Genomic DNA, 12,878 nt, shown 5'->3' on the forward strand with positions numbered 1-12,878 from the left:
CGCTTTGAGTGGTCATCAAGACTAGAAAAGCGCTATATAAATTCAAATCCATTTACAGACACAACTTCCCAAACACACACACGTTCCCTCGGTCTCCTCTCCATTCATCCTTGTTTACTGGATTCTATTTTTAGCTGCAGCTCTGATTAAGTGCCCTCTGCTGGGCTCATCAAAGCTGCTCCTTCCTGTTGTCATAGAAATGGAGCTGGCCATTAGGTGTTCTATCTACAGGCTGCGTGTGCCACACTCACCAGCAGGGGAAGCACAGCTGTGGGTCAGTTACATTCTTCTGAACAGGTAGAAATACATCTTACTCAGGAAACATCAGCACAGATATGAAATGTATACCACACTAACGCTGTGGCAGTAGTGAGAGATGAGCGGGCCGTGAGTCATCCCCAGTTCACGTTTGACCTTGAGCTGTGAACACAAGTGTGACTCCTGGGAATCAACCTCATCAGCTCACTGCTGTTATGGTGCTGCTGGGAAAGAATTGGTTCTTCACAACAGCATGTGTTATTGTAACCAGCGCATTAAAACTGAATGAGATCTGTTTCATAACCGCAGTGTACGGAGTTAATGTGTTTACATTTCATTTTATTCACAGTGGGGAACAAGGAGGGTTCGTGGCAACAAGCGTCTCAGAATAGATGTAAGAATAGATTCATGTAAATGTAAGAAGAAGGCTGCAGCTCCCTCGTGGCTGTCTAACTGATGAATGGAAAATATATTCATGGTGGATATAGTGCACGTGATCAGAGATTTCAAGGTGTTTAATACTGTATTTCCTACAATCATTGTGTGTACTGATCAGAGCTGCTACGTGGAATGCAACTGTCTGTCAGCTCACAGGCTCAATTGTATCAGACCTCATGTCCTATAGTGATATTCATGGGAAAACACATTTATAATAACTGTAGTGACTGATAAGAGAATCATCCGTGTAACCTGGTGCAAAATTGATAAAAGTACTGCAGAGGCTGAACAAATATTTAATTGTAATTTTTAAGTTATTTGACATTATGCTCATCATCACTGAGTGCATAAACTGACTGATTAATCTCACAGTCAGCCAAAGCATGAAAATGAGAATCATGCCTGCTGACTTTGTGCGTTACTATGGTGATTCAGTTGAATTCCTCACAGTTTCGTTGTGGTTGATTCTGCTGAACAGGGGAAGAGTTCACTGAATAGTTCCATGTTAACATGCTTTGAGTAAAGGTTATTAGCCTGTTCTTTAAATTAAAATATTTCTTTTTTTTTAAGAAATACAAAAATACAAACAAAGACACATTTGTTATCTACACAAACAACAAAAAAAGAAAAAATGTCACTAAGTAAGACTGCGATGTGTAAAGATTCTCATCAAGGTCATGGTTTAACAAATTTAACTCCAGAAGAAAGAATGGAGGCCAGACCATCCCGTCCCCGAGACTAAGGCCACTGATCCCTTCATTAAAAGGGAGTATCAAGTTCTTATAGATAATTCTGCTGCTCCATGGACTCGGGCGTGCATGGTTCCAGAACTCAAGCTCAAACATTTGATTTGTTTCACCAATTGGTTTCTGCCTCTTTTCTCCTCCACCAGTCCAACTGTTCTTCATGAAAACCTGCACGGGACCCGGGAATGTGACGATGGTTCAACTTCCAGGATTAACACAATGACAAGTCTCTGATTGTCCCTGACCTAATACATTTTAGATTTTAATCAATTTGCAATCATTTTAAAACCCGTTACTGCTTGAATTAATTTCCAATTATAGAACAAAAATATTATTTGTGTTTTTGGCTGTCATACAGATGCTAAATTAAGTGGAGATTGTTAATTTCAATATAGCATTTACAGTTGATATAAATTAAGGTATGAGGCAAATTAGCGACATATAAGGCATAATGGGGCATAACCTTAGTTTTACAAATTTTCCAGTCTCTTGTATGTATATTGATGCTGCTTTTGATTGAAATTGAATAACAACATATGTTTCTGTACAATCATTGCTTGTCCATCATCATAGCATTTAAAATACAGCTTAATACCTCAAAATAACTTTGCTGCACAGTCCCAAGGGGCTAGTATGTATCTTCCACTTCGACCACTAGATGGCGGCAGAGTACTTCCAAGACCTTCCTGTGTATGTGTAGTATTTGCACCCTCAGGCACAATCACCTCGGCGGCATTAAGACCGGAATGGGGTTTGAGACGAATTCGCGACATCAGTCTACAAGGGGTTAAAGCCACTTTGTCATTATGGGTTGTTGTGTGTCGACTGATAGTCAATTGTGTCCATTACTGATTGTAAGAGCCATTTTTGTAGCTGTTTTGTGGAACCTCCCACCACTTGGTGGAGTAGTGCTGCTGTTAATGCTGAAAAGGGGTTAATATAATCTTGGAGGTAACTTGATACTGGTGTTGCTGGTAAGAAGCCATCAGTTTGTGACTGTGCTGTAATGGCTGTGAAATGAAGGTTAAAATGTGTTTGTTTTTGAAGCCCTTTTGATTGTAAGTAACAAATTGCCATTGTTGTACACTTTGAATGCATCTAAACAATCAATCAGCAACCGTGGTTGCTTCTTTCGATTGGCTACAGGTCACTACACTGATTATCCATTTATAATAAAATGTAACAACTCTCCCCTGATGCAGGCTGAACAGTGAGGAGCTGAGCTGTTGCCATAGTAATAAAGAGGCTCCCACACATATCACAACTTGACCAGGAGTTAACATTATACGTGCAAGTAAAAATATGACAATCTGATACTACAAATCTGCTGTTTCATTTAAAAAGTACTACATCAGTTTGAATTACTGCCTAGAGAAAAGATCTCAGAAATAATCAAATGCACAAATATCAATTAGCATTAAATAGAAGAGCAGTTAGTCTGAGAATGTCAGCGCTGCATTGACGTAGAATGAATTAATGATTAAGATACATCCATCAAAATATCTTGTAAAACAATTGTTGCCCCCATTAACGGGATAGTTCACAGAAAAAATATAAAATCGACTTATTATCTTCTCACTATGCTAATGGAGGGTTGCTTGAAGTGTTTGAGTCCACATGACACTTCTGGAGTCTCAGGGATACACAGTGCTTCAACCATGGCCACCTCTTCTTCGGACGTAATAAAAACAACAGAGAATAAACATAACATGCCTCCATACTGCTCGTGTGGCACCATCATGTGGTCATAACCTGTAATTGAATAATGATGATTAGGTGAATTTGTGTTTAAACATTTTTAGCCGCAATGACTAATCCAAAAATGTATAAGTGCAGAATTTGACTGTCAATCTGAATTTTTTTTGTAAGATCTGACACTTTAATGTTAAAGGGACTGTAAGACAAAAACTTACTAATATTACAAACAGGACCTTTGTTTCTAAATTAAACAATACATTTCTTCATTTATTTCTTTATATTTTTATTCTAATTTCCTGGAGTTAATCTTTACCCCATCCTTCCTTTCATAAATCCATCCACATATAAACATCCAAAGTAAAGCAATGATGTTTTAGCTGTTACATACAGCAGCTTAGGTCCGTAGTTTGTTTCTGAGGTTGGTCAGCTGCTCCATGTCCACGCTGCTGCCACCACACACGATCACCAGCAGGGGGCCCAGGGGGGTCGGAAGGCGACCTAAGGAGAAAGGTCAAGGATCATCCTCTGCCATCATCTACATATGTTACAACAGTATGTGCACACACTGAGTTCTTAAAAAGATGAAATCTTGTTCCACAAAGTAAAACAATTTAAGTAAATCCTCTATCTGTGAAACACCAACATGGCTTAAAGGTGAGACCAACGAATGTACACAAGCATAATCATATGAAAATAGGGATGGTTCATAAAACTATATCAATAATCATCTTGAAATAACAAAGTTCAACATAATGCTTTTCATATTGTCAGACGGTTTAACACATAATTGATCGACATCAGATTTGTAACATGTGTTACTATTTATCATTCTCCGCTCATGAAAAGAGTTGTATCAAGATAATAGTCAATATTATTGCCTGGTATAAAAATGTGTATCTTTATAATTTCAGTCAGACAACTCTTGTTTTTCGCAGCAGCAGGACATAGTTAGAGCTTGGCGCTGAGTCAATGGACTAATCACTTCCTCAGATACAATTACATTGATAAAGTGGGGGGTGATGAGCAAATATCTTGAACCCCCAGTCAGAGCCTCCCGGTGGATGCTGGGAAGGTGGACAGGCTTGAACCACCAGGAAAAGAACCCTAACCCTAACATTGATTTGACCGTCTGAACTAGCTCGCAAGCATCACTCCACTTTTGGCCAATTCTTTCAGCCCCATAAGAACCAGAAAGAAACAAAGAAAAAAAAGCAGCAATACATTCAGTGTAGTTACCTTCATCCTGTAATCTGTGTAGAAGTTCACTGTAGACTGCTGCTAGTGCTGCTCCACACGCCATCTCCACCAGCACACGCTCCTCATCTGTCAACACACACACCGCAAACACAAGCAAAGTATAACAAAGGCAAATCAAAGATAACCTCATTATAAAGGCTTAAGGCTGTTTTAAAGATAAAAACCAGTGCTCTTAGAATCGGAATTAGATTAGATTCAACTTTATTGTCCTTGCACAGTACAAGTACATATACAACGAAATGCAGTTTAGCATCTAACCAGAAGTGCAAAGAAAGGCAGTAAAAGTGCAGAGTTTTGTGCATAGTGGAATATGTAAATAAATAGGAATTACATTTAGAATTATAAATGGAATATGTACAGTATTAAGAGGTAAGGATATAGTTTATAGTATGATATAAGAATGATGAATACACTATGAGCAAGATAAATATATAAATATGAATACACTATAGGTGGGATAGGTGGGATAATACAGTAGTAGAAAAAAATAACTCTAGTGCAAATGTACTAGAATGATGGTACAGTGGAGGCTTGAGCAGTATGGTTCTCGGTTCGGATCCCGGTTCGGGGTCTTTTTGTGTAAAAATAAGTTTGCATGTTCTCTCAGTGTCTGAGTGGGTTTTTCCCTGGGTACCTCCCAAAAGAGATGCACATTGGGGAGGACATTGATTTGAGACTCTAAATTGACTGTAGGTGTGTGTATGATGCTTGTTTGTCTCTGTATTTTGGCGAGGCATTTATTGGAGAACTGTCCAGGGTTAACCCCCGCCTTTTCCCCATTATCAACAGGGATTGGCTACATTGTTTACAGATCCTTCTGGATGTTTGAAAACACACACTCACCCAGGAAGGTTTCCACGGCGTGCAGGGCCTGCTGGTCTGTCACCAGCTCCGAGATGATCTTCAGCTCGCTGCACTGACTGTACTCGTAGGCCTGCTCGCACACCGTCTTTGCTCCGAGACATTTGGCCTCGCTGGGAGAGGACACACGGAGCCGGAGACAAGGATGAGGATGTATTTCATCACTTCATAAAAACTTAAACTCTTTCAGCTTCTTACCTGGTGATGTCATCCAAAGTGACCCTCCTCCCTGCCTTAACAGCGGCGTTAAAACAGTCTGCGCCCACTGTCTCCATGGCAACGATCGGTACCTCCGTCCAGCCTACGTCCTTCAGGCCCTGGACGACTCCACACAGGAGCCCTCCTCCGCCCACAGACAACACCACGGCTCCAGGCTTCCCACTGGGGCCCAGTGAGGCCGCGACCTCTGAGATCAGACTGGCGTGGCCCTGCCTGCGGGTGACCACACAGAGCGCCGTACACACATTATCTGAGTATAAGTGTCTTAAAGTTTGGGTTAGGGTTAGGATTGTGATGAGTGTTTCTACCACAGCAGGGGGTGATCGAACGGAGGAACATAAGTGAGTCCTTCAGTTTCTGTCAGTCTGAGAGCTTCTGCGTTGGCGTCATCCCAAACCTACAACGAAACATTTTCCAGTGATCTAGCTTCTGTGCAACAAAGAGATCACTGACACGTATGACACACTTTACCTTCCCTACGATCTGGACTGCGGCCCCCTGGTCCTTTAGTTTCTGAATGACCGTCGGAGGGGATGAGGAGGGAACCACGATCGTGGCTGGTACACCCATTTTTCTTGCTACGTATGCAGCGGCCATACCTGCGTTACCACCTAGAATAAAGCCCACAGTGTGTTTTAGTAAAGTAAAGTCGACCAATTAGTTCCTTTCTAGTAGTGTATTGTGTATTTCAACATGAGGTGTCACCTGAAGAACAGACAACTCCTTTGGACTTTGTGCCGAGCTGCAGAGGAGAGCAACAATATCAAAACAGGGGAACTCAAGTCTTTATATATTAATAATAAACACATAAATAAATAATCAATTAATGAATTAGTTAAACTCTCTGCCACAGTCCACCAGTGTTGTCCCTTGATTCTGAAAGGTCTGTGGGAGAAAAGGCTGTTATAGGCTCCAGCAGGGGTTCGGGGCTCCTACCTGCTGACAGAGGTGTCCGATGCCTCGGATCTTGAAGGAGCCAGAGGGCTGTGAATTCTCCATCTTTAAATAGACAGGGGTTCCTGCCCGTCTGGACATGCTGACGCTCTCCAGCAGTGGTGTGTTCAGGTGGAAATGCTCCGCCATGATGTAGCTGCAGTCACTGAAGGGCAAACAACATGTTGGACATGTTGAAAATCAATGTGACTGTGACAGGAGGTAGGATGCTCTGTCATAGTCAGGCTGCAGGGTGTCACAGCGAAGACCTTTCTATTTCCACTTGAAATAAAATTTACGACCAAACTTGTGTTGGAAACACACAACAAAAATGTAAATGTTTTTTGTTCTCAATAAACACAGTTATGTCCGTTATGACTCCAATGCCTTGATCTCCATTGTCCCAAGTTTTAAAATCTGTTAACACGCGTATTGATGACGATGATAGACAGTATAATACAATTAAGGCCTTTTATTTGTACAATAGAATTTACGACATTTTCCGACGTTTTAAGGACCTGCAGCTACCCTGGTCTGTTTGTGTTTACAGGACCGAGAGATTTATAAATGCATCTAATACCAATGGGTATCACAGTTCTCAGCGGTGTCCCTTGCCCTCCACTTTGTTACGAAGTAGCCAGACTTTAGATTTAACTTTCTCTTCACTGGCTTCCATGAAATCTTAGAATTGATTCTAAGATTTGATTGCAGACTTTGGGGACTTGCACCTCAGTACATTTGAGATCTTTTGACACCTATATGCCTGGTCAGAGCTTGAGGTCCTCAGTGAGGGACCCGCACGCCATTCCCCAGTCCTGGCTGAGGAGGCCCCGTCCTGTTTCAAACACTTTAAATCTTTGGTAAAGACAGACATTTGTATAGGTGTGCTTTCTCTTACTTCTTCAAATATTATTTTCCCTTTCTTATCTGTAACACTTTTTATTATTGTATTTGTGATGTTCAAATTGGTTTTGGTTATTTCCTATTGTTTGCATTAGATATTTCATTTGTACCTTGTAAAGCACGTTGTAACTGTTTGTTGAAAAGTGCTTTATAATAAAGTTTATTATTATTATCATATGCACCCTGCAAGGCAGATACTGTCTTGACATACTGCAGGGAGACACAGTAATGAAGAGCAATGTGCACATGACTGGTTGCTGGGACCAGTGGCAACAACAGATCATATCATATTCAAACTGCAGCTGGTCACAGTATAATTCATTGTGAGGCTGTAGTTCAAGTTCAATCTCACTGCGCTTGTGGTATTTCTTTCATTCTCTAACTCTTAGTTGTTGTTGTGTGTAACTTTGTATAAATAATCATCTACGCGCTGCTCGCACAACAACAACCAGTGTAAACTGATGATCACATAAGGTGACGTACAGCACAATGTGATATATATCGAACCTGTGTAATGACGCAGAGATCGTCATCTACGTCACTCATCAGGTAACTGGACGTGGCTGATAAATAAACTTACATTCGGAGAAGACGAGCCACTGACCGTCAGATGATAAACTGTGAGCATCATTGCACAGTCATATGATTCTGCATATGTAGCATGTAGCATGTAGCATCTCGCGAAGTACTTACTTCCGGTTTGTACTTTCAAAATAAACGTACTACGGGATTTCTCAACACCCTGAATGTTGTTTTAGTGGGAATAGATAACTGTATTAGTGCAATGTGCATTCACTCAAGTGCTGCACGTAGGTTCAGTTTCCAGCCAAATGAATAAATACATATACACATGTGTATTTTGTTGTGTCTGCAAGAGTATTCTACAGTGTACTAATGGTATATTCTGATATAATGTTATATTAAAAGTAGTATTTAATGACTTTAGATTCAATGTAAATACTACTACTAATACAAATTATAACTATATAACAATAATAATAATGACGGTTTTACTACCCCAACCGCCATTACTACTACTACTGCTAGTAATAATAATAATAATAATAATATTATAATATTAAAATATTATACAATTATATTGGTTATTTTACTACTACTACTACAACCAGTTCTACTCATGATAAGTACAACAGATAAAAAGACAAAATATTTTGCCACCCGTGTACAGCCCACTTCCTTGTCTATCCTCTGCTTTCATTGTAAATGTTATAGTTCCCCAGGTATTATTTGTTATTTGCGTCGACTTGACAGATGTTTGAGTTTCAAATTAGTTTGTAACAGATTCAGCATGTTTTAACTTTAAGAGAAAAATACTTGACAAACTATAGAGCGTAGTCATATTGTGAATTAGAACAGGGATGCACCTACCTGTCAGGAGCCTGCTGTTTGTGTGGAGACTTGAATGGGTTAATTCCCTTCTAAAGTCCACAGTTTATTACCATGACTTGTGTATGTGTGTGTGTGTGTGTGTGTATGGGGGGGGGTATTGGTTACCTTCAATGGATAACTATTGTTTTTCTCTATATGGTATATTACATTTATGGTATAATCTGTCATGTCGTTACACCATCTTATATATCATCAAACTGTTTTAAATGCAAACCAGATTCTCTGATGCTCTTCTCTCACTTTACAAAGTTCTAATAACCACAAACATGTGAACTCTGAGTAAATCAGTCACAGATAAAGCTTTCGTTCTCTGTAGGGATTATACTTTCTTTATTATGAATGTACAATAGCTGTTGAGTTATTGCTAGCATAGAGACAAAGTAATGGTACACACTCCTCACAACAATGAACCTTTCTCACATCAGACAGCACTCAAATATGTTGTTTCATATTACACAGCATGAAATTATTCCTTTTTTTTGTGTCAATACGTTGCTGTACACTGGGTGGCAGCAGTGAGAGGCGCCAGCTCTGACAAAGAAACGACAGAAGTGTGTCCCAATAATAATAATAATAATAATAATAATAATAGAAAACATTGTTTTGCTCGAAATAAAACAGTCAAACAAAAGCTGAGTACATAATACAACTACTGAAGTATTTAAATGTGAAAAAAAAAATGAAACAAAATTTAAGAAAAATCTCAAGTGGTTTTCAAACTTTAGATTCTTCATTCACTCTGAGCTAATGTAGCCCCATTTCAATACTAAACCAATTGGCCCAGGGTTAAAGTGTTGGTATTAAACCTGTACATCTGTTTTCAACCTTCTACACTCTGGTGTTCAAAGTTGTCAAAATAAAAACTTGAGCTTTTATGTGGTATTTAAACATTTGACTAACAAATACAGTTTGTTGGTCGATGACTGATTCATGTGATTGTTAGTTCTAAAGCCTGGTACCAGTTTTCTATCAGCATGAGGAGCAGCGTGAAGGAAGCTCTAGTCTGGATGTTTATGTGTGAAGGCTAGCAGGCGTTCCCTCTATTCAGTTCCTCATCTTGGTCTCTCACCTTTAAATCTGTTTATTATTTACATAGTTTGGTTTCAGAGCTACACAAACACATTCTCTACACATTCTCTCTTCCTTCCTTTCTTCTGTTTTTCCAGCAACAACCACTTTGCAGTTGAGCAGATGTTGATGTGTCAGCATGCACCAGCGATGAGACAGATGCAAATACTGAAAGGTTGAGACATCAGTAATGGTTGACAGATGCTTTTAACATCAATTTTGTAAAATCAGAACCCCAAAAAATATTCTGATATCAGTTGATACTTTTTTAACCATGCTTTTTTATTTAACTGTGAAAATCTGGTGCTTGTGTGGGCTGATGTGCACCTCAGCTAAATTTTGGACAAACATTGCTAATACTGTGACTGCTCAACCGATCAACAGCCACACAGTCCTGGCTAAACTTGCTTGAACACACATTCCTCTGTTCTCTTCTTTCACTTTCCTCTCTCCCCCCTCACTTTCACATATCACATCAGACACTTCACCTGATTCCTCCCAGTGCGACAGATTTGTCCGACATCGTGTTCATTTCTATCATTTCTATCTATATATCTCGTCCATTTGCTATGCAGATGATGAGTATTCCTTTAAGATCCAAATGCTGCGTTTTTTTAAATGAACATGTACAATTCACAGATCAAGATTACTTGACACATGTCAGGTGAGGCCATAGTTCCAGTCTCATGGTGTCATGTTTTGAGCTTAATGAACTGAAGCGGACTTTGAAGCTTCATCCAATAGATGAGAACGTTTCGGTGATTTTCTTTTCAATTCAGCATCTGTCATGCGGCTGAACACCAGTGAAGTTTTCAAGCTACCGTAGCGAAAAACAAGATTCAGGCAATTTCCTCAACTCTGCAGCAACTCGGTAAAATATATCATGACTCTACCACAGCATGGCTCTTTTGTTCAAGCGTTACACCCAAACATACCAAAAAACTATCCAGCAAAAACTTGAACCTCCATATTCCTCTTTCTTTCTTTCCTCTCTTGACTATTTCTATCCTTCCTTGAGTCCTTCTTACATGGGTAACACGCCCGCCCTCATGCATCTTCTGCTCCTCTTCTTCTCTGCATGCATGTGCCCACAGTGAGTGTGCACGTGGCCCCTGATCTGGGCTTCATGCCAACGAGCGTTGTCTGGGTTTGATCCTTGGATACAGCTGGAGAGAGAGAGAGAGAGAGAGAGAGAGAGAGAGAGAGAGAGAGAGAGAGAGAGAGAGAGAGAGAGAGAGAGAGAGAGAGAGAGAGAGAGAAAGCATTGTCAATACTGTAGATCATGTTAACGTTGTTCACAAGGTGCCTGAACAACATGAAGACAGACTGTACAGGCTGCTTCCTGTGATAAATCATATTATTTAATTTGCATTCTATAGATGAGGATGAGCACTGGATGGTTGACTAGTTCTATTCAAGACGTTAATGTAGTTGAGCTTTGCTCAGGGGGTAATTTTTCCCTGCGGCTTTAATGTACTGTGTACAAAATAGAGAACTTATCCTACAATAAATAAGATTAACATGTCAGTAATACAATTAAATGGCATTTTGGATTAGGGTTAATCCTAAAGGACGAGGGAAATAAACCCAAATAAAGATCAACAACCGAATCTGTTCATTCATTCTTGAGTCCAAGTTTGACTTGCAAATCAAGGTCAATAAGAGTCTGATTTATTTTACTTCAGTCTTCTGGGACTCTTAAAAGACTGGTTACTTTATAAATGATATAATAGTTTGAAATGCCCATTTTAGGTGTTTACATGGGACTTAAATGGAAAGTGGGCGTGGCCAGGACATCACAAGCAGGTTAGTGTAAAACAAAAGTCACAGCACAACTACAAAATACACACAACAGAAACACAATAGAGCAAATGTTAATAATATATATATTCCTGCAATGCTTAATGTTATTATGCAAAAAGCACATTTGCAATTTGGCAATATGCAACGCAACAACAGGAAGCTTGTCAGCTTGATAGGGACAGTGTTGGTTAGGTTGGTCTGGATACACAGTAATTATCCAGAGGGAAAATATGAATATAAAGTGAAATATTACCTGTATTCTCTGTTCTGTTGTCTAACTATACTGATGATCATGTAAGTGAACAAAGTTGAACTAAAGAAGCTCTTAGTGTGATTTTACTTCAACCCATGATTTTAAATTGGTTTATATACATAAACTAGTTAATAGTTACTCGTAGCTTTTATTACACATGTGTAGGTTGACAAAAAGGCGAGAAGTGTTTCATTTCTTTCTTTATGTGCACACATTCACAGTGAGGTGTGTTGTATGTTGGGATGTTTTATTTTCCCTCACCCCCAGCAGGTTCCTGGGGATGTATCCCTCCCGGTCATTAAGTCGCGCCCACCACCACTCTGTCTCCGTCTCGTCACGCCGGGTGAGAACAGTGGGGCCGTCGCCCTCGCTGAAGGGAAGCTCATCAGCCTGCTGGGCCGTGTAGTCCCACAGGGCATAGACCAAGCCTTTGTTCATAACCCCCAACTTCTCCTGCACACCTGTAAGACATACACAGTATTGTTCACTGTAGGCCTATTCAGTGTTGGAACATTATGTTTTAAAAAAAAGTGTCCAATGAAGGTTCACAAGTAGGTTTCCACAAGAAAGACATATATATATAACTTCTTTAATTTCTTCTTTTTCAGTGATTTAAATATTAATTTCCCGCTGTGGACTTGACACCATCAGTATCTCAGTATTCACTTACCATAGAGAAACTGAGAACACTGTGTGTAGCCCTCCTCCATTTCTTCACATTTGTCCGCTGCTGTTTCGACATCACTAATTGTTGTTGCGAAAATGGCCGCCCCTGACTCCACAAGCATCTTGCAGAGGTGAACGCTGTTACATGAAGCTGCACAGTGCAGAGGAGTCCTGTAAGGCACAACATTCCGATATGACTTCAAACATTCCAGCGATGCACATATATCTCAAATCCTATAGGCTAAACAAAACCAATGTCGTCACGAAACAGGCTGACATTAACTAAACATGAATTCCTTCCGCTGCATCAGTAATTCAATTAAGTAACATTGTACAGCAGCTGACTCAAAAATGAATTTAGAAAT

The 12,878-nt window shown here is 39.8% G+C and overlaps 2 protein-coding genes across 7 annotated transcripts in view; both read right to left on the reverse strand.

The window, feature by feature from the left end:
- Nucleotides 1-979: 979 nt before the first annotated feature.
- sdsl (serine dehydratase-like) lies at nucleotides 980-8,719 on the reverse strand. 4 transcript variants are annotated; one of them, XM_062397559.1, is made up of 10 exons: nucleotides 7,821-7,838; nucleotides 6,414-6,576; nucleotides 6,183-6,219; nucleotides 5,949-6,088; nucleotides 5,786-5,874; nucleotides 5,457-5,690; nucleotides 5,241-5,371; nucleotides 4,377-4,463; nucleotides 3,529-3,638; nucleotides 980-3,194 (listed from the first exon to the last, which is right to left on the reverse strand). In XM_062397559.1, the coding sequence occupies exons 2-9, from the start codon at nucleotides 6,558-6,560 to the stop codon at nucleotides 3,535-3,537; spliced, it is 969 nt and encodes a 322-aa protein (XP_062253543.1). In that variant the 5' UTR covers nucleotides 6,561-6,576; nucleotides 7,821-7,838; the 3' UTR covers nucleotides 980-3,194; nucleotides 3,529-3,534. The 4 variants fall into 4 exon arrangements, with proteins under 4 accessions (XP_062253543.1, XP_062253546.1, XP_062253545.1 ...); XM_062397562.1 differs by lacking the exons at nucleotides 980-3,194; nucleotides 7,821-7,838 and adding an exon at nucleotides 8,703-8,719 and having other exon boundaries at nucleotides 3,206-3,638; XM_062397561.1 differs by lacking the exons at nucleotides 980-3,194; nucleotides 7,821-7,838 and adding an exon at nucleotides 7,918-7,979 and having other exon boundaries at nucleotides 3,206-3,638.
- A 311-nt stretch (nucleotides 8,720-9,030) lies between these two features.
- Nucleotides 9,031-12,878, reverse strand: part of LOC133962145 (apoptosis-stimulating of p53 protein 1-like) — a 45,782-nt gene continuing 41,934 nt past the window's right edge. For all 3 annotated transcript variants that reach the window (XM_062397615.1, XM_062397614.1, XM_062397616.1), the window contains 3 exons: nucleotides 12,518-12,684; nucleotides 12,109-12,308; nucleotides 9,031-10,957 (listed from right to left, as the gene is read on the reverse strand). In XM_062397615.1, the coding sequence (XP_062253599.1) occupies nucleotides 10,916-10,957; nucleotides 12,109-12,308; nucleotides 12,518-12,684 (409 nt within the window). In that variant the 3' untranslated portion in view covers nucleotides 9,031-10,915. The remainder of the gene's footprint in view (nucleotides 10,958-12,108; nucleotides 12,309-12,517; nucleotides 12,685-12,878) is intronic.

The sequence above is a fragment of the Platichthys flesus genome, chromosome 10 (genome assembly GCF_949316205.1).
Source record: "Platichthys flesus chromosome 10, fPlaFle2.1, whole genome shotgun sequence".
Lineage (NCBI taxonomy): Eukaryota > Metazoa > Chordata > Actinopteri > Pleuronectiformes > Pleuronectidae > Platichthys > Platichthys flesus.

Bases quoted from the DNA above. Each gene is read 5' to 3' on its own strand.
- sdsl (XM_062397559.1), bottom strand. From the start codon at position 6,560: ATGGCGGAGCATTTCCACCTGAACACACCACTGCTGGAGAGCGTCAGC. The intron at 5,372-5,456 runs GTAAGAAGCTGA...GTCCTCTCCCAG, and splicing joins ACTTTGGATGACATCACCAG to CGAGGCCAAATGTCTCGGAG. The intron at 3,639-4,376 runs GTAACTACACTG...CTTTCTCCTTAG, and splicing joins ACACAGATTACAGGATGAAG to GTCGCCTTCCGACCCCCCTG.